The following is a 21338-nucleotide window of genomic DNA, read 5'->3' as shown; positions in this document are numbered from 1 at the left end:
ATTTCAGTTCTATGTCTGACATGGTACAGGTGTCTTCATTTTATTAAGTCCATAACCATGTGTGTGAGGAGTATACTTTTTTTAAAGGTGATTTGTTTAATACTACCAAGAAACAATCGGTGACCCAGATTTAGCCCACTGCAGTACAAGGTTAATCAACCAGGAAGTCCCATTGAGGTCAAAATACCTCTTTCCCAAGGGAGACCTGACAAAACTGAAGAGCACTGACACATTAGGCAGATGGTCTCCAACCCTTGTCCTGAATAACCACTGGGTCCGAGGGGTTCGCCCTGTAGGTCAGGATGTCAAATCAAATAAACGTTTATTGGTTGCGTACACAGTTTAGCAGATGTTATGGCGGGTGCAGCAAAATTATTGTGTTACTAGCTCCTTACGGTGCAGCAAAAATGTCAAACAAATACACAAATAATAATCAAAAACTAGAAACAAGAAATCACGAATGTCAGAATGAACCCAGCTAACAACAAACTTTCCCACAGCTTCAGAGAACATTCCCTTAAGAGTCTCATTAGGTCATTAACAAACATTTACATAGGAATTTCCCTGTGATCTGCAAGGAACATTTCCAAGAGACTATTCCGTTATTGTCAAAAAGAACTTACCCAGAACCTGGTTACCACATTATCAGATATGAATGTTCGATACGCATGTCATGGGAACGTTGCAAGAACATTTATGTGTTGAGTTTTCGGGGTGGGGGTAGGAGAATATTCCATCAACGTCCAACCAAACATACACAAAACATGGTTGTTCAGCACTTAAATTGCTGAAATAAGTAAATCAAATCAGTGATGAGAGAATTGTGAGATTGACTGACGCAGACATGGTGGCGTAGCAGAAAGATCACTATGCGGTGGATCTAGAGGTTGTTAGTTCAATTCCCAAGTGAGGACTGTTGAATAATAATTACTGTATAAATGAACATGCACACTGTAATCATGAGTCAAATATGTAAGTTGAAAACACTTTGTCCCTTGCCAACAGACAAAGAGCTATCAGTGGTTCACCAATCAGGTCCTTGATGGGCTTGGGAACAGTAACAAAGTTTAAAGAAACCATTTTTTTAATTTTTATTTTGGGGGGGGGGCGATTCATTGGGAACATCAGGTAACTGATACACAGAAATGGTCCTGCAAATCAATGTGTCTATAACTGTGTCTATAACGTGTCTATAAATGTAATATATTATATTCAGAGAACATGGCAACAACGTTCTGGGTAAGTTCTGTTTGACATTTAGGGAATGTTCTCCTAACTCTAACCCAAAAAATTGCTAAATAGGTTCCCAGGAGATGTATGCTAGCATACATAGAATGGTTCCATAACTAACGGAAAACTGGACACAAACATCTGGGGAACATTAAGGGTAACATTACAAAAATGTTCTCTCTCCCTAGAATTGTTAGCTGGGAATGCAGTTAACAACCCATATAACACGTTGTCAGTAATCCACATGCAATCCATGTGTTTGTACACCAAAAATATATACTAAGAATGATATGTACAGTAGTAGATATATTAGAATGAGGTATGTGATGAATACAGTATATGAATACACTGTGTGTGTGTGTGTGTGTGTGTGTGTGTGTGTGTGTGTGTGTGTGTGTGTGTGTGTGTGTGTGTGTGTGTGTGTGTGTGTGTGTGTGTGTGTGTGTGTGTGTGTGTGTGTGTGTGTGTGTGTGTGTGTGTGTGTGTGTGTGTGTGTGTGTGTGTGTGTGTGTGTGTGTGTGTGTGTGTGTGTGTGTGTGTGAGAGAGAGTATGGGCGTATGTGTGTGAATGTATACAGTACAGGAGTATGCGTGTGTATGAGGTGTGTGTGTGTGTGTGAGCTTATGTGTTTGTGAGTGTGTGAGTGAGTCTATCTTTGCCACTTAATACAGGAGATAGTGCAATGGCTGTTCAACAGTTTGATAGCCTGGAGATAGAAGCTGTTTTTCAGTCTTTCAGTCCTGGCTTTGATGCACCTGTACTGTCTCTGTCTGCTAGATGGTAGCAGGGTGAACAGATCGTGAATCGGGTGGCCACCCTTGTCCTTGATGATCTTCTTGGCCTTCCTTTAACCCCAAGTGCTGTAAATGTCCTGGAGGGCAGGCAGTGCACCCCCGGTGATGTATTGGGCTGACCACACCACCCTCTGCAGAGCCACTCGGTTGAGGGCCGTGCAGTGCTGTACCAGGCGGTGATGCAGCCCGACAGAATGCTCTCAATCGTGCATCTGTAGAAGTTTGTGAGTGTCGTAGGGACATGCAAAATTTCTTCAGCCACCTGAGGCTGTAGAGGGGCTGTTGCGCCTTCTCCACCACGGTGTCGGTGTGGTGGGACCATTTCAGGGAATCAGTGATGTGCACGCCAAGGAACTTAAAGCTTTTGACCCTCTCCACTGTGGCCCCGTCGATGTGGATGGGGATGTGCTCCCTTCTCTGTCTCCTGTAGTCCACGATCAGCTCCTTTGTTTTTGAGGGAGAGGTTATTTTCCTGGCACCACTCTGCCAGGACTCTAACCTCCTCCCTGTAGGCTGTCTCATTGTTGTTGGTAGTCAGGCCTACCACTGTCATGTTGTCAGCAAACTTGATGATTAAGGGGGGGCCTTGTGTCGGCCCGCCAGGAAGTCTAGGACCCAGTTGCACAGGGAGGGGTTCAGACCCAAGGCCCTGTGCTTAGTGACAAGTTTGGAGGGCACTATGGTGTTGAAATAAGAGCTGTAGTCGATGACAAGCATTCTCACATACAGTACCGGTCAAAAGTTTGGACACACATACTCATTCAAGGGTTTTTTATTATTACTATCTTCTACATTATAGAATAATAGTGAAGACATCAAAACTATGAAATAACACATGGAATCATGTAGTAAGTGTTAAACAAATCAAAATATTTGAGATTCTTCAAAGTAGCAACCCTTTGCTTTGATGACAGCTTTGCACACATTTTCTCAACCAGCTTCATGAGGTAGTCACCTGGAATGCATTTCAATTAACAGTTGTGCCTTGTTAAAAGTTAATTTGTGGAATTTCTTTCCTTCTTAATGCGTTTGAACCAATGTTGTGTCAAGGTAGGTATACAGAAGACCAAGTCCATATTATGGCAAGAACAGCTCAAATAAGCAAAGAGAAATGACAGCCCATCATTAATTTAAAACATGAAGGTCAGTCAATGCGGAACATTTGTGCAGTAGCAAGAACCATCAAACGCTATGATGAAACTGGCTCTCATGAGGACCGCCACAAGAAAGGAAGACCCAGAGTTACCTCTGATGCAGAGGATAAGTTCATTAGAGTTAACTGCACCTCAGAATGCAGCCCAAATAAATGCTTCACAGAGTTCAAGTAACAGACACATCTCAACATCAACTGTTCAGAGGAGACTGCGTGAATCAGGCCTTCATGGTCGAATTGCTGCAAAGAAACTACTACTAAAGCACACCAATAAGAAGAAGAGACTTGCTTGGGCCAAGAAACATGAGCAATGGAAATTAGACCGGTGGAAATCTGTCCTTTGGTCTGAGATTTTTGGTTCCAACTGTCATGTCTTTGTGAGATGCAGAGTAGCTGAATGGATTATCTCTGCATGTGTGGTTCTCACCGTGAAGCATGAAGGAGGTATGATGGTGTGGGGGGGCTTTCCTGGTGACACTGTCTGTGATTTATTCAGAATTCAAGGCACACTTAACCAGCATGGCTACCACAGCATTCTGCAGCGATACGCCATCCCATCTGGTTTGCGGTTAGTGGGAATATCATTTATTTTTCAACAGGACAATGACCAAACACACCTCCAGGCAGTGTAAGGGCTATTTGACCAAGAAGGAGAGTGATGGTGCTACATCAGATGACCTGGCCTCCACAATCACCCGACCACAACTCAATTGAGATGGTTTGGGATGAGTTGGACCGCAGAGTGAAAGAAAAGCAGCCAACAAGTGCTCAGCATATGTGGGAACTCCTTCAAGAGTGTTGGAAAAGCATTCCAGGTGAAGCTGGTTGAGAGAATGCCAAGAGAGTGCAAAGCTGTCATCAAAGCGTGGCTACTTTGAAGAATCTAAAATCTAAAAAATATTGATTTGTTTAACACTTATTTGGTTACTACATGATTCCATATGTGTTATTTCATAGTTTTGATGTCTTCACTACTTTTCTACAATGTAGAAAATTGTCAAAATAATGAAAAACCCTTGAATGAGTAGGTGTATCCAAACTTTTGACTGGTACTGTAGATATGCCTCTTGTCCATGTAATCAAGTAACAAAGCACCTCACTGATTAGCTTGATTGAGTAATTGGTGCATCCTATGTGTGTCACGGTCGTGGTATGAATTGGACCAATATGCAGCGGGAACGTGAATGCTCATTATCTTCTTTATTAAACAAAAATGAACACTGAACAAAAAGAATGACGACAACAGTCTCGTCAGGTGCAACAAACACTAAACAGGAAATAACTACCCACATATCCCATAGAAAAAACACCCCTACTAAATAGGACCTTCAATTAGAGGCAACGAGGAACAGCTGCCTCCAATTAAAGGACAAAACAATAAACTAGACATAGAAAAACTAGAAGATAGAACATAGAAATACAAAACATAGAACACAACCCAAAAACCCCGACAACACAAAACAAACACACCCCTGCCACGTCCTGACCAAACTACAATAACAAATAACCTCTTTTACTGGTCAGGACGTGACAATGTGTTACATAATTGTTGATTTATGTGTTACATAGTTGGTTTATTGGGAGCCTGTCAATTACTTATCAAACAAGAGCTTATTGTGTTATTGAGTACTGGGGTTTTTAATGAGCTGTGATGTAAAACCAGAGACCATTGCGAATAGTAAAATTAATACTGCTCAAGACCATCTCTTACTTTTACATACGAGGAAAAAAAAGATTTACAACATTACAGCAAAGTGTAAATTTAAACATTTTGTAATACCTTGATGTTCTTATTGGAGAAAAACATAAAATATGTCTTATTCAGATTAGATATAATTTGCATAATCAGATCTTGTGGAAGTGTGTAAAGTGTACACACCCTTTGCACAGTCTTCACATTTTGCTGCCTTAAAATTAAATCAAAACATTTATTACATTTGTTTCTACCAATGTACACAACCTACTCCACATTTCAAAAGGGAAGGAACATTTTTTGATCATTTCCAAATTAATAATAATAAAAAATGAAGATGTCTTCATTCCCCAGAGTTAATACTTGGTGAAAGCACCTTTCGCAGCCATTACAGCTGTGAATAATTTTTGAATAAGATTCTACGAACTTTGCACAACTCTTAGGGAAATAATGTTGTCTGTATTTTCAAGTATTGTGGTTGCAGCATCATGTTATGGGTATGCTTGTCACTGGCAGGGACTGGGGAGTTTGTCATGATCATGATCTATTGTTTTTGTCAAAATTGCTCAAGCTCAGTAAATTTGGTTGGGAGTCATTAAAGGACAGCATTATTCAAACCTTGTCTCTGGACCATTCAGGAACACTTAACGCCTATTGGCATAAAAACAGTTCTAATTGTCCCGCTAAAAAATAAAACCCTATCCCAGGGTTAGGTATTCAGAAAACTGAGGCAGTGTTTCCTCTAACTTTTTGTCTGTATTTTTCAAAATGATTCACAGCTGTTATCGCTGCCAAAGGTGCTTCCAACAAGTATTAACTCTGGGGTGGGAATACATGCAATCAAGACATCTTTGTTTTGTTATTTGTAGTTAATTAGGAACATTTTCTATAATATTTATTTCACTTTGAAAATGTGGAGTAGGTTGTGTAGATCGGTACATTTTAAGACATAAAAATATGTATCCCATGCAAGGGGTGTGAAGACTCACTAGCGACTGTATATCTATTCATCAAAAGAATATCAGGGGCGAATTTTCTGTCAACTAATGAGGAAACTACCCTTGAGGGAACCACTAATGTCATGCCGTGATGTCATTTCACATAATAGAACACTAAAACTAGAACAGCATTTACACTTTCTATTCAGTTGGGACATTTAACTTCTGTTATGGGAAGGTTAAATGTCTGACAAAAACACTATGAACACATGAGCCATCTGTTTGGCTGGGGGTTATCCCAACATGTGACTGAATTAGCTGTGCTTTAAAGGGAAGGTCACTGCAATCAACTCGTTAAAATGGAGAGGTAGAGAGAGCACCCTCTGCCCCTCTGGACAGGTAATCTGATTGTAGATTGGGGCAGTAAAGAACTGATTACCTGATGGGACTCACTCTCAGTCAGATCACAATTGGTGATGGTGGACATGACCGGAAACATAAAATAATTTGACTGGAAGAGACCATGCAGGGTGGGGGCGAGGAAAGAGAGATAGTGTGGATGAGGTGGGGAAGGGATTGGGGGGGGGACCACTGATGAGCTGAAAGGAGGATGGTATATATAGGAGGAAGTGCATGCCTTGGTCCAGAGATCAATCCACTGTGTTATCGCCTCAGCAAGAGAGAAAGAGAGAAACACAGAGACAACAAGAAGAAATAAGAGAAAGAAGTAGACCAGAGAGACAATCGGTGTGCGGGCGAACGCAGATACACACACCCTCACAGTGACCCACAGATATCAATCCAGCCAGCCGTGATGCGTGTGTTGCCAGTAATACTGCCCCTGCTGCTGTGCGTGGCAGTGGGGTTGAGCCAGGTGAGGGCGGAGGTGAGCTTAGTGAAGATGTGCGGCAGAGAGTTTCTCAGGGCCGTCGTCTACACCTGTGGAGGCTCCCGCTGGAGACGGCTTCTCAACGAACCGGAGCAACTGGAGGGTGAGTTACCCATCTCTACCTTCTACTTTAAACCTCTGTTAAATCTGTTACCCCCACTTTTCACTTTCTCCTCCTGACTACTTTTCCATGTTACCCCTTTTCTTTACATGCTTAGGTTTACAGACCTGATTATCCATTTCTGATCCATATCCTCCTACTTACACTTCTTTAAACGTATTTAATGTAGTGTCGTCACTTAAACTCAGATTCCCACTCACACCACTGACATTTTACGTCAGGAGTTATTCCACTTCATTAACAGAATTACATAAATTGACGGGACAATGTATCTGTGAGTCAGTGATGGGGTCTGTCTGCAGTGATGTACAGTGACGCTGCTCCAGTGGGGTGTGCAGTCAGGAAGGCAGGAAGTTGATCCTCTGGCTGGGTCATGGAGGTCTGTTACGCTGTACTGTCCTCTGGAACATTCAAACCCAGTGGAACCCAGGTCTAATCATCTGATTGCGATGCTATCAGGGTCAGCCAGCATGTTCCCACTGGACAGACAGCAGCGGGCTAACCCAGTTAGCACATTAGCCATGCTCATTAGAACCAGTTAGAGGAACAGATTCTGGACAAGACATGATAGCACCAGCAAAACCTGTACAATAATTTTTTTAAACCTGTACAATAATTCAATAGTTTCCTCATTTGACAGGACCATGTATAGCAATTACACTGTTAAACGTAGACGGCATATCCACCATGGCCTTTTTTGCCTTTACCTCCCTTATCTCACCTCATTTGCTGACATTTTATATAGACTTATTTTTCTACTGTATTATTAACTGTATGTTTGTTTTACTCCATGTGTAACTTTGTGTTGTTGTATGTGTCGAACTGCTTTGCTTTATCTTGGCCAGGTCGCAATTGTAAATGAGAACTTGTTCTCAACTTGCCTACCTGGTTAAATAAAGGTGAAATAAAAATAAATAAATAAAAAATATAAAATATCACTCTCAGACAATCAGCAAGCAGTGAGAGAGAAAATACATTTTTGTCTTGAATAACATATTTTAGTTGACTGCTTTCATTCTTGAATAGGTGTTTTTGTAAAGCTCATATTAGACTGTAATAGCATGTTATTTTATGTGATAATTAATGATATGGATCAATGTCATGTGCAGGTTTGGCAAATGGGGAGCTGCAGCAGAGCAGCCTGGAGGACCTGAATGCCAGCCTGGGGTCAGAGTTCAGCAGACGGGACCTGAACCACATGCTGACCACCGTGTGCTGCAAAGTGGGCTGCAGGAAGAGTGACCTCACATATCTCTGTTGAGACCTGAGGGTCTTTGTGGTTAACTTTTCACCCCCTCCTAAACAGACTTGCTCTCCTCCTATCCAAACCTGTCTTACCTTCTTCACGAAAAACAGAAATAGGGTGCATTTGTTTTATCTCACCCTGTGCCCCGGTGTCACTATACGACATTGGAACGGTCTAAAATGTGCAAACTCCGCTCACCCGGTGAGGTAAAACCAATGCATCCATAGGAGAAAAAAAGAAAGAATGTGAGGTTTTATATTATATCCTCAACCATTTCAGCCAATCACAATACCTGCACAGAACAATCAAAAATAGTATGTAATGTATGAAATCAGAGCTTAATAAAGATAGAGCTTTTTAGCTAGTTGTTGTCATAGATTTAGTACATAGTAGTGGTTAAGGGGACTTTTACTTGACGTGTCTGTGTGTGTGGATTACAAAGAGGAACTTTTCTCCTGTCGTAGTTTGTATCGCATGAAGTTTATGCACAGGATGGAAACCAGCCTCTGTTAAATGTGTCAATGATGAGAGAGTTAAGAACCAACGCTGAATTCAGGGACTTTCACGTAACTTTTTGAAAAGACTAGTCCTGATCGTACCATATATTTTGCTAGCCCTAGTCTAATAAATGTTCTTACATGCTTGACATGCATGGGAGTGCGATCCTTTTTCATTTTTCTTTACGTTTAGTAAGTGTGTAACGCTTTAACTCATTATGGATTATTGAAACGCCTTGATCATTTTGACTCACTGCATTCTTTCATTACATACTGTTAGTCATAAGCTCATCTCCATCTATCTTAAAAGGAACAGTCTACGGTTGCTACATCAATTTTTTTATGCCTCATGAACATAGTTCAACTGTCATACCCCATCAGAATCCAAAACGTAAGATTGTAAACAAAGTAAATGTAAACGTATAGCTTTAAAACATTATTAGAACTATAATGTTGATATTATGGATGGTCAGTCCTTGAAACTATCTCTGTCTATGAATCTGAGAGGGATGACATTTTTGTAAACTCATATTTCATCCTCTGGGAGAAGATGATCTGAATGTTTGGCAGAGGAAATACACTGAGTGTACAAAACATTTCCATGACATAGACTGACCATGTGATGCTATGATCCCTTATTGATGTCACAGGTTAAATCCACTTTAATCAGTGTAGATGAGAAGGGGAGAAGACAGGTTAAAGAAGGATTTTTAAGCCTGAAGACAACTGAGACATGGATTGTGTGCCATTCAGAGGATGAATGGGCAAAACTAAATATTTAAGTTATTTTGAACTGGGTATGGTAGTAGGTGCCAGGCGCACCGGTTTGAGTGTGTCACGAACTGCAGCGCTGCTGGGTTTTTCACGCTCAACCATTTCCTGTGTGTATCGAGAATGGTCCCCCACCCAAACGACATCCAGCCAACTTAACACAACGGTGGGAAGCATTGAAGTCAACATAGGCCAGCATCCCTGTGGAACTCTTTCGACAACTTGTCGAGTCTACGCCCCGACGAATTGAAGCTGTTCTGGGGCAAAAGAGGGTGCAACTCAATATTAGGAAGTGCAGAATTTTAATTATTCCTAATAATTCTTCAATAACCATTAAGGTTATTGAAAGGAAATAATTTGCATCCATACTGAATTGGACCAAAATAACAGAATGCAAACAAATTGATCAAACATAATTGATACGCCTACTTTATTTCCAAGAAAACTGACAATGATTGAAAATCTTGATAGCATAGTAGGTCATCCTGCATACGTTAATAACATTTCATTAGTACGGTACATTACATTAAACAATTGCATATTCAGTATCCTGTGCATTGGATAACACAAATAGATTAAATAACAAATATATCCATAGAAATATAAACGAAGCAAACAGAAATATATACAGGACATTGAATTAAACTACAAGGCTAATCATATTACAGTAACATCTCCGATTGACAACCCCTCATAGCACACAATCATAAACAGCTGCTTATTCGCAGGAAGGCTTAAAAGACAATGTAATTACAGCCAACCTTGATGTGCTGTGCCGTCCATCAGAACTCAAAATGGGTGGAGGACATATTGAATAAACTGCATTCGAGAGGTGAAAAACACTTCCGTTGTGAGTTGCAAAGAGAAAAGAGAGCTCCGTACACGTGTGTCCAGCTCATAACTTTTATTGGTTTTTGGAAAGAAGCAAACTAAGTTTCCCATCAGTTCCTCTTAACATTGTCTGTACAAACACAGCTTGCACAGGTGACTGATAGAGAAAGAGTACAGAACCCAAAGCAGTCTGGCTTAGCAAGCCACACACACAGACACACTCCCTGCTCTGGTCTTCAGTTCTCACATTTAACAAAACAACAGGTCATCGAGTTGGTTGGTGGAGCACTTCACGACTATACCGTAACTGTATGTAGACGTACATTATATTATCCATGCCGGAACACTTTGCTTGAACCCTTGTTACTAAACTGCTATACAGAGAGCTGCACCACACCATTCATTAATGCCTTACGTAGAAATGCCTACTTTATGTTCAGACAACATGCAATCAACATGTAATCACAGCGCAACACCCTCTAAGACACTTCTATGGCACTTCTATGACAGGCATATCAATGGCGCTATGTAGCTTCATGAAGCACAGATATTATTATTGACATACTTACGATGCCTACATGAGGAGACCTCTTAAGTTAAATGTCATCACACACATTTTTGTTCTCTATGTTTGAATATCAGAGCATTCAGGGAGTTCATAACATTATCAGCACAGTGCTCTTCACATGAAACAAGATTTGTTTTTTGTTTTTGTCCGTTTTAAAAATATTCAGCTTATTTCTCGCTCTTATAGAGGACTGTCTGGAGTACACACATAAATACAAAAAGCGTTTTGGTCATCTAACCTCCCTCCAAAAACCTCGTCACCATGTCATCTCACAGAGACCGTTACCATTATGCAAAATAAAGCCATGGATTCAAGCGCTGGTTGGTTTGATCTGAAGGGGAGTGTTCATGCTGTTTGACGCAGAATAATGTGCATTCAGGGGGTTTCAGGTAGGTAGGAACACATCGCGGTGAATGGAAACAGGGCCTAAAATGGTCAAAAGCTGACTGACGATCCATGGTTATAACTTTCATAAAGCATGACGTACGCATCCAGGTAGTTATTCATTCTGTTTTTTGTTGTTGTCATTTATACCCCCTCCCACCCAATGCCCATATATAGCTCAAATTGTCTGTTGCACTTGAGTTAAAAAATTATATCTCAAATAAATTCAAAAATTATACCATATACTGTACACAGGTTACCCAACTCCACAGATAACAAAAAAGATCATTCAAATATGTATACCTTTAAGGATTCTAAATTGTGATACCATTCAAATTATATTCATATACAGAATCACATACTTTATACAATAAATCATTATCATCAATAAATAAAAATAGAATGCTGTAATGTACTCTGAAGTAAGTCTGCCACTGCTGTCTCAGGAACAACAAAGGCTATTTGACAATACAAGGAAAACACCAAAACGCCCTTTAAGATATATATTATCAATTTAAAATGACACTTTGTACAGGTTTTTCTAAAGGGAAACGTCTTATATTTGTTTTATATTGCAACCAGGAATTGACTTATTGTTGCAGCTGCCCAACTATTCAGGACTTATGAGAGTAAATGTTCCAACAGGGTATTAAATCAGTGCATTCAAAGAAGGGAGAGGAGGAGTATGGTGGTGATCTACATCATCCAAATAAACAATGTCCTTTGACCCTGTTGTGCCTGTGTGGAGGGCATGCAAACAAATCAACTGTTAAAGCCAACAGTATAAAAACTCCATTACCCAGAATCCTATGGTAGCTCTTAACTGTGTCCAATCACAGGCATGCAAGAGGCAGCATGAGGAAGAACTAGCCCCTCTGTTAAGCCAGAGATCTGTATATTATGACTAGATGCTCAGGTCTCCGCCCTAACATTGGGAGTCGTTGTCCCAAAGGCGGGAAGGCAGGCGACAAAGTCCCAAAAAAAGCCCATAGAAACACATTGGGCTTATTTTGAAAAGATTTTGGCGAGAGCGAAACCTCTCACATCATGGTGCGCCTATTCATCTATAGTTCACGCAATGACACAACCAAGCAGTCTTCTTTTACATGCATCCTCATCCTCTCTTAGCATAACATCTTTGTTAACGCGTCTAAAATAAATAGTGTTTTGTTCACCATTGAAACCGTGGGTTTGTGGTTGCGGTGCGGTTGATTAGCTAGGCAGCTGCGTTAAGGGTTAAACAACACCACATCTTGGAGAGGGGAGAGAGACAGAGGCTTTAGAGAGGAGGGTAAACCTGGGATGGGTGTCTATAACCGCAGCAATACAGATGTTCTGAAATGAATACATTTTACAAATACAATAGTTACACCTTTAAAACTGTCCACAACGCTAAATGCAAGTTATACAATACTGTTGGGTACAGTAGGCTGTGTGGCCTGGGCCTGTCTATCTCGCGGGTTTAGAAAGGAGTGTCTGTCTGTCTGTCTGTCTGTCTGTCTGTCTGTCTGTCTGTCTGTCTGTCTGTCTGTCTGTCTGTCTGTCTGTCTGTCTGTCTGTCTGTCTGTCTGTAGGGAGGTGGTGGTGTTGTAGGTTTCCATTACTCAGTAGAAGTCCATTGAGATGATGACGTTCAGTGTATTTGTTCAGTAGTGTTGTGCAACAGTAGGGTGGAGTATCAGTTGTCTGCCAAGTATTTTCCTGAAAATGACAAACGTGCTCAGATTACTATACGTTCGAATGCTTTTGTGCGAACAGAGTCCGACACGAAGTAGCGAATCGAAAACATATTGCATGTTAATATTGTATTACAACAGCGTAGTAAGACAAATGAATATCACAGTGGTAAAATATTTGTGTCTGGTCTAATGATTATACACAATGGTTGATCTATGGATTTTATTTCATTCTTGCTCGCAGTCGAAAAATACTGAATAACGCAGAATTCACAGTTACATTGATCTACTCTACATGCTTATTCAAGTTGATAATTCAGAGATACTACTATTCCATTGTTTAGGACAGGGTCTCTCACCTGCTGCGAACCTCTTCTTGACGAGTGAGAAGCGGTACCCGGGCCCTGCCAGCTCTATATCGCAGCCTGACAGGGTGCTGCCCTCACTGGTGAACTGGACCGCCAGGGAAGAGGGCTTACTGGGACCCTCCGACAGCTGGAACCGTGCCAACAATGAGCCAACGCCTGGGGACGCACAGCGAGAGGGACACCGGCTCAACATGACAGCCATAAAAAAAAAGGTCTTCATCAGTATGCTAGGAGTTCTAGCACTTTGAGTTTGTGAGACAACACGTTCAAAATACAATGCTTTATTATTATTACTATCTGCACAGACATCTCAAACACACAAGTGCAACTCCACAGCACACAGAAGCATATCATGAGTGTAGTTTGTCTCTTCCTTTTCTATTAGCTGATCGACTGTGTGTGGAACCACCTCCTGCCTGAAGGGGGCATCCGTGAGCTCAGCCTCAGTGAGTTCATGTAAATTGGGAAAATGCATGTCATCCAATAATTCTATAAGGTCATACATAGATAATGACGTTCAAAATAATGTATCCATCTCTGGACCTCTAAAGGTCTAAGCCATGGGGGGGGGGGGTTCTACTTCACTAACATATGGAATTGTTTTAAGATGGCCATACCGTGGATCATTTGCTATTTGATTTAGAATTTTAAGGCCCCTTTAGGTATCCCAAAAACATATATATAACAAAAATGTTCTCAAATATTGTATTTGGCCTTCACTAAAAAAATAAGACAGTAAACAAATAAATCATATGGATTAAGGTTTTGAAGTGTCTGTCCTATATCTAGGAGATATAATAAAGCTCAGGAAATATTTAGTTTTTTTTGGACACCTATTTAACCCCTTATTTTTGTTGGCACAAAACTATCTCCATACTCCCATTCATTTGTATGGGTTACCTTCAGACAAGTCCCGTGACACTTGTGGGGGTCGTAAAGCAAAACAGAGAACACCATTGTGTTCGTGAGAGTCATATTAGTTTGTAGCCTAAACGGTTCGGATGCTACAGACTTTTTCGTGAGAAGATTTATTCTCGAGATGTCTCATGGTCTGGCAAACACCGCTGTACAGTAGCTCAGCCACCTTCCACTGCAGATATCTCTAGCTTAAACTGACGGAATTTGATGGGGATTTCTGTATTATGTTACTTAGATTGACTCACAGGTGTGTCAATAGACTCTTACGCAAGGTGCAAATTACGAGAGAGCCAGGGGAGGCTCAGCTCCCCTGAATGAGACGTTAGCTCCTCTAAATGCATTCTCCTATTTGTTTCAAATGTAGTGGTAAGTAGGTTTTACAGTGGTAAATATTAAAATAAAAGCTTCCAAATGAAACAAAACAACCCCACCTCTATGTCATGGTTCAAACCTTTTATTTATACGTGGCAGCGTTGTCCACTCGGTAGTGCTGAATCTTAGCTCCTTTACGTATAGGTTTTCCTCCGTACTTCCTCATTTTCGCCATTTGTTTGCCACGTGTCCTTGATCAAAATAGCCTATGCCTTTATTCCATGCATTAATCCATTGATTCCTCATTGTTTGCTTTTGTCAGTCAGCTCATTGCTTCGTTTATCAGGCTGCGCGGGTACTGTTGTTCTCCGTGTCACCCGTGGACCATTTATTTAGCTTTATCCCCCCCCCCCCCCCCCCGGGATCAGCTGATGACGGTCAACAATATCACTGGACAACAAGCCTACAGCTAGACACCAACGCGCATCCATTCCATCCAACAAGTAGTCCAGGGTTTCCTAAACTCGGTTCTCAGGACCCCAATGGACTGCACGTTTTGGTTTTTCCCCTAGCACTACACAGCTGATTCAAATAATCAACTAATTATTAAGCTTTGATGTTATTTAAATGATGTGTAGTGTTAGGGCAAAAAACTAAATGTGCGGCCCTTGGGGAATCCCTGAAGTAGGGTATACGTTAATGACAGTAGGCCTATAATGTGACTCCTTCAGTTAGAAGAGGAATAACGTTATTCCTCTCGATTTTTTTCCCTCTCGATTTTGCAATGGCATAGGCCTACGTTATTTGGGATTTGCGTGCCCATGAGAACCGTTTTCACGGTTTAACATAATGAAACGTTACGTAGGCATAGTAACACTTACAGTGCATTTTCAGAGATCTCCAAGATCCAGGAATCTTACAGGGTTTAGGTGAAATGTTCTAATTGAACTGTTAAAAGCTTAATAATTATAAATAACACTGTCATAAATGTAATTCATGTAAGGAAAGAAAGGTAGTGTTTTATGTCACACCATCTGAGAAGACTCCGAGCGTTAACTCATGAATTATGGACAACTCATGAACTAGGGTGTAAACATGTTTTGATTCAACTCATGTATTATATTGAATGTAGGCCACCTGCTCTGCGTGTGTTCATGTTTGTAAAATTGCCTCGGCTGAGAGGTTAAGCTGCCAGCAGTGGTGTAGACCTAGTGGAGGGTAAACGAGTAAATGCCGTTTAACCATATTTTTCAGAAAAATGCATTGAAAGTATAGGAAACGTTACTTTTTTTCACCACAACCGTTAATCAGAGTTTACCCACTTATTTATTTTTACCACTACATCACTGGCTACCGGTAGGTCTATTAGAAGTTCATGGTAATACACATTGTAGCCTAGTCTAGTAAATTGACTAGGTGTGTAATGGTGACAATCCCGTTTTTCCCCGGGGTAGTTTCAGCCCCATTTCAGGTGTCCCGACTGTTCAGGCTACAAAAAGGTACATTTGTCAGCAAAACGCATCAATTAATGTAGACCTAATCAATGGCAATCGCTGAATGTCATTAGGAACAATTTTTGGTGTTTTGTAACAGATGTATATTTCCATTTATCAAATGGCGCTAGTATACATGCACTTTGGATGCTGAAATTATTTTGGAGATGCCAAACATGCAGAGGTAGCCTACATTTAGAAGTGATTTGTTTGACAATCAGATGGAAATATCATGACTGGTTGTGTTATGCCACATTAAAAGGTAACTCATTCTTACCTTTTAAAGGACGTCTTTATTATTAGTCCCCTTTAAAAAGAATTGTGCACGCCCCCCGAAATGTCATGGTGTAATTCGCACTCTGTTCATAAGGATTTTAATTCCTATACATACACCCCAAATAAAGTTAGTTATGCAAAGCCAAGCTAAGATAGTAAGTATTAGAGCCTGTTATTGGCACAAGATTAGTACATTAGTGGAAACAAGGATAACACACCGTGTACAAAACATTAGGAACACCTTCGTAATATTGAGTCGTACCCCCTTCTGCCCTCAGAACAGCCTTAATTTGTCAGGGCATGGACTCTACAAGGTTTCAAAAGCGTTCCACATGGATACTGGCCTATGTTGACTCCAATGCTTCCCACAGTTGTGTCAAGTTGGCTGGATGTCCTTTGGGTGGTGGACCATTCTTGATACACACGGGAAACAGTTCTTGACACACTCAAACCGGTGCGCCTGGCACCTACTACCATAGGCACTTCAATCTTTTGTCTTGTCCGTTCACTCTCTGAATGGCACACATACACAATCCATGTCTCAAAGCTTAAAAATCCTTATTTAACCTGTGTCCTCCCCTTCATCTACACTGATTGAAGTGGATTTAACAAGTGACATCAATAAGGGATCATAGCTTTCACCTGGATTCACCTGATCAGTCTGTCATGGAAAGAGCAGGTGTTCCTAATGTTTTGTACACTCAGTGTATGATATTATTAGTGATTTATCCTGGGTTTTGATGTAAACAAGGTTACTTACCTCCATTTTCAGATTTCTGGGAAATATCAGGAATCTTCCACAGGATTCTCTGCTGCTCTGCGTTCCTGGAAGAACAGAATCAAACATAATCTGTTACTCTTTAAAAGCCAGGAATAGGCTTAATCTGGGTTTGGGAAACTGGCTTTTTCAAACGTGCAAAATTGCTGTCTTCAGCACAAGGCTGAGCCATAGAGTCACGGGTTGTCTCCGGCTGGTGCAGCCTTCTACTTTTAATTATCAAATAAATTCAATTAAATTCAACAGAAAAGTATTGTTCTGACATACAGTATACTCCTCTGTCTTACCATGCGGCGGGGGGAAGCACAGCCTGTAGCTTGGTGACCCCTCCGTCCACGTGGATCAGGAACTGGACGTTGTTGAGAGCCACGGGTGTTGTCATGGCGCTGCCGTTGTATTTGTAGTCTATTCGGAGGTCCGTGCTGGTGGGCACACACCGCCAACTGGCTGCCAGGTTCAGGGGTGTCGAAATGAGGCCCTGCGCTGATACCTGCCCAATCAACAACCATAGAGATGAATCAACGACACAGAAATGTCCAGAGAAACTGTGCATAATCGAGTACAAGAGTTGCTGACCTGGTACTTGAGCATGTCCACATTGTAGTATGTGGCCTGGGGTTTCTGCTCGGCCACCTTCTTTAGATGGGTCATCAGGTTTGGCATGTTCACCCAGAAGTTCTTGCAGTCAGGGTTGGGTGATGTCGCGGTGTCACTATATGGGAAATAATAAAAGAACACAATACGCATTTTATCCTATGATCTACAGTGGGGGAAAAAAGTATTTGATCCCCTGCTGATTTTGTACGTTTGCCCACTTACAAAGAAATGATCAGTCTATAATTTTAATAGTAGGTTTATTTGAACAGTGAGAGACAGAATAACAACAAAAGAATCCAGAAAAACGCATGTCAAAAATGTTATAAAATGATTTGCATTTTAATGAGGGAAATAAGTGCAAAACATGACTTAGTACTTGGAGGGCAAAACCCTTGTTGGCAATCACAGAGGTCAGACGTTTCTTGTAGTTGGCCACCAGGTTTGCACACATCTCAGGAGGGATTTTGTCCCACTCCTCTTTGCAGATCTTCTCCAAGTCATTAAGGTTTCGAGGCTGACGTTTGGCAACTCGAACCTTCAGCTCCCTCCACAGATTTTCTATGGGATTAAGGTCTGGAGACTGGCTAGGCCACTCCAGGACCTTAATGTGCTTCTTCTTGAGCCACTCCTTTGTTGCCTTGGCCGTGTGTTTTGGGTCCTTGTCATGCTGGAATACCGATCCACGACCCATTTTCAATGCCCTGGCTAAGGGAAGGAGGTTCTCACCCAAGATTTGACGGTACATGCCCCCGTCCATCGTCCCTTTGATGCGGTGAAGTTGTCCTGTCCCCTTAGCAGAAAAACACCCCCAAAGCATAATGTTTCCACCTCCATGTTTGACGGTGGAGATGGTGTTCTTGGGGTCATATGCAGCATTCCTCCTCCTCCAAACACGGCAAGTTGAGTTGATGTCAAAGATCTCCATTTTGGTCTCATCTGACCACAACACTTTCACCAGTTGTCCTCTGAATCATTCAGATGTTCATTGACAAACTTCAGACGGGCATGTATATGTGCCTTCTTGAGCAGGGGGACTTTGTGGGCGCTGCAGGATTTCAGTCCTTCACGGCGTAGTGTGTTACCAATTGTTTTCTTGGTGACTATGGTCCCAGCTGCCTTGAGATCATTGACAAGATCCTCCCGTGTAGTTCTGAGCTGATTCCTCACCATTCTCATGATCATTGCAACTCCACGAGGAGCCCCAGGCCGAGGGATATTGACAGTTCTTTTGTGTTTCTTCCATTTGCGAATAATCGCACCAAATGTTGTCACCTTCTCACCAAGCTGCTTGGCGATGGTCTTGTAGCCCATTCCAGCCTTGTGTTGGTCTACAATCTTGCTCTGACATCCTTGGAGAGCTCTTTGGTCTTGGCCATGGTGGAGAGTTTGGAATCTGATTGATTGATTGATTTCTTCTGTGGACAAGTGTCTTTTTTACAGGTAACAAGCTGCGGTTAGGAGCACTCCCTTTAAGAGTGTGCTCCTAATCTCAGCTCGTTACCTGTATAAAAGACACCTGGGAGCCAGAAATCTTTCTGATTGAGAGGGGGTCAAATACTTATTTCCCTCAATAAAATGCAAATCAATTTATAACATTTTTGACATGCGTTTTTCTGGATATTTGTGTTGTTATTCTGTCTCTCACTGTTCAAATAAACCTACCATTAAAATTATAGACTGATCCTTTCTTTGTCAGTGGGCAAACGTACAAAATCAGCAGGGGATCAAATACTTTTCCCCCCCACTGTAAATGATTGATCCATCTTAACGTTATTCAACACCGAGACACAACGGAGTTCAGCACGAGTTATATTTGCGTCTACCACACGGAGGTCAGGACTACGGCAGCGCGGAGATTGCAAACGGACACTCGTGCTACACAAAAACAACAGTGACGTATGAGAGTGCAGAATAACCTTGGAACGAGGTGGTTAGTCAAACCACTGGGACCAATTCACAGTGATTCAGAGCCCAGTCAGAACTGGAGTTGGGTGTATTGTTATAGTACAGTATGGATTTAAAATGTTCAATTTGACGTGTTATAAATGCTACAGTGCCACGTGATGTTGTGAGTGGTATAATATGAGGGAAGTCGCAGTGGTCTTTACCAACAGTGTTTTTGGTACGGTATGTTAAAGGTACAGTGAGATGATGTAATATTATAAACACTCCAGTGTATAATGTTGTGAGGGTTCCAGTATAATGAGGGGGTGTTACAGTGGGCCTTTACCAACAGAGTAGCTGGGGGTTAGGCAGCACATGCTCCAGCCGGCTGTAGTTGGTTATGCTGAAGGTTAGCACGGCAGGGGACGGGTTATTGGCAAAGTGCCGAGTGATCCCCGCTGGAAACGACAGCACCATCTCACCTGTGGTCTTCACAACACACCTTTAGACAGGGACAGGGGAGGAGGAGGTTAGAATGTCTAGAAGGGGAAAGAGAGAGGGACAGAGTGAAGCAGGGAGATATAGAAAGGGTCAAAGAAAAAAAGAGAGAAAGAGAACGAAAGGGACAGAGATAATATAAAGGGAGCGAGAGATAGAGGACAAAAGAGAGAGAAGGAGAAAGAAAGCAAAGGAGCAAGACATACATCTCTCTTATCAAGAGGTCTCTGAGTGGACCTACTTGTTGGGGTCGGCTCCTTTGAAGAAGGCATTGACTGTTTCAGTAAAAGCTGCCGCCACCGGAAGGGTGTCCTGTGCCCCCATGGTGAGAGGGCTTGGTCCCCTGGAGCAGCCTGTTTTAAATCAGTACACACACACGTTTAATAGCAATAAAGAGAGAGAGAGGAGGACGGAGAGAGAGAGAGGAGGAAGGAGAGAGAGCGAGAGAGGAGGAAGGAGAGAGAGAGGAGGAAGGAGAGAGAGCGAGAGAGATGAGGAAGGAGAGAGAGGAAGGAGAGAGAGAGAGAGAGAGAGAGAGAGAGAAGGAAGGAGAGAGAGAGAGAGAGAGAGCGAGGCAGACAGATAGAGAGACTCAGAGAAACAGACTGAAAATAGACCAGAGGGAAACAGTATGAGAAGCAGAAAGAGAAAGACTATCAGCATTAAACACAATGTCTATAGTCCTCACAAACCAACAAAGCTACTCTTCCTCATCCCTCTCCTAGCAGCTCCGCTACATTTCTATCCATACGACTCCTCCCGTTTCCTGTAGTACACCCCATTTCCAGTTTATTAACTCTCTCTCAGCGGCAGTGTATCGATGAAGATGGAGAACCAAAGAGCGTGTGAGAGAACCACTGATTAAAATGATCAAAATGAGAATCAATACCTGTGTATGATGGGTGGGTTTGGCATCTATAACATCTCATCGTCTTAGCTTGTGAAATAAATATTTGGATGTACTATGTAAAGTCTCTCACCACTGTTGTACAACTGTACACAGAGTTCAATTCCAGGTTTCGCTATATTTATGAGGACTAATAAAGGCCAGTTTCATTGTTATTCAGAAACAATGAAAAGAACTGAAAAGACAGAAAGTAAGACATATGAAAAGGAGAGAGAGAGAGAGAGAGTTCATGCGTAATCCAGACATGCTGTTGATGCCGAATCATTGGGACAAGATCAAAGATCAAAACCAAAACCCAGAAGACCAAAGCGAAGTGAGTCCACACAAAAAGAAGACGGCAAAAACTAAGATTAGTAGAGCACCTGAAGAATGACGATCTTTCAGGAAAAGACAGACTTGCGGCCACCGCATGTGAAATGAGAACGAATGACGACGCGAGGAGGAGTGTGAGAAAGACGACATGGGGGCTGCATGTAGAGAGGCTCGGGAATTAGCTTGGAGGCAGTGAGTGGCAG

At 41.8% G+C, this 21338-nt stretch overlaps 2 protein-coding genes across 2 annotated transcripts in view; one reads left to right on the top strand and one right to left on the bottom strand.

Moving 5' to 3' along the window:
• Window positions 1-6454: 6454 nt before the first annotated feature.
• insl5a (insulin-like 5a) lies at window positions 6455-8715 on the top strand. The gene is made up of 2 exons (NM_001146403.2): window positions 6455-6801; window positions 7929-8715. Exons 1-2 carry the CDS (start codon window positions 6624-6626, stop codon window positions 8078-8080), a joined length of 330 nt encoding a protein of 109 aa, NP_001139875.1. The 5' UTR covers window positions 6455-6623; the 3' UTR covers window positions 8081-8715.
• A 1024-nt stretch (window positions 8716-9739) lies between these two features.
• LOC106583991 (SH3-containing GRB2-like protein 3-interacting protein 1) overlaps window positions 9740-21338 on the bottom strand; it is a 104014-nt gene continuing 92415 nt past the window's right edge. The window contains exons 19-25 of the mRNA XM_082967847.1: window positions 20158-20269; window positions 19765-19920; window positions 17514-17649; window positions 17225-17427; window positions 16920-16984; window positions 13152-13316; window positions 9740-12817 (exon numbers count right to left, since the gene is read on the bottom strand). Coding sequence (XP_082823973.1) covers window positions 12795-12817; window positions 13152-13316; window positions 16920-16984; window positions 17225-17427; window positions 17514-17649; window positions 19765-19920; window positions 20158-20269 — 860 coding nt within the window. The 3' untranslated portion in view covers window positions 9740-12794. The remainder of the gene's footprint in view (window positions 12818-13151; window positions 13317-16919; window positions 16985-17224; window positions 17428-17513; window positions 17650-19764; window positions 19921-20157; window positions 20270-21338) is intronic.

Source organism: Salmo salar, chromosome 23 (genome assembly GCF_965601325.2).
Source record: "Salmo salar chromosome 23, fSalSal1, whole genome shotgun sequence".
In the NCBI taxonomy this organism is placed as follows: domain Eukaryota; kingdom Metazoa; phylum Chordata; class Actinopteri; order Salmoniformes; family Salmonidae; genus Salmo; species Salmo salar.
This window is presented reverse-complemented; position numbering and strand designations above follow the sequence as displayed.

Excerpts from the sequence above, each read along its gene's own strand:
- insl5a (NM_001146403.2), top strand. The coding sequence starts at position 6,624 with ATGCGTGTGTTGCCAGTAATACTGCCCCTGCTGCTGTGCGTGGCAGTG. Across the intron at positions 6,802-7,928 it reads CGAACCGGAGCAACTGGAGG|GTTTGGCAAATGGGGAGCTG; the intron begins GTGAGTTACCCA and ends TGTCATGTGCAG.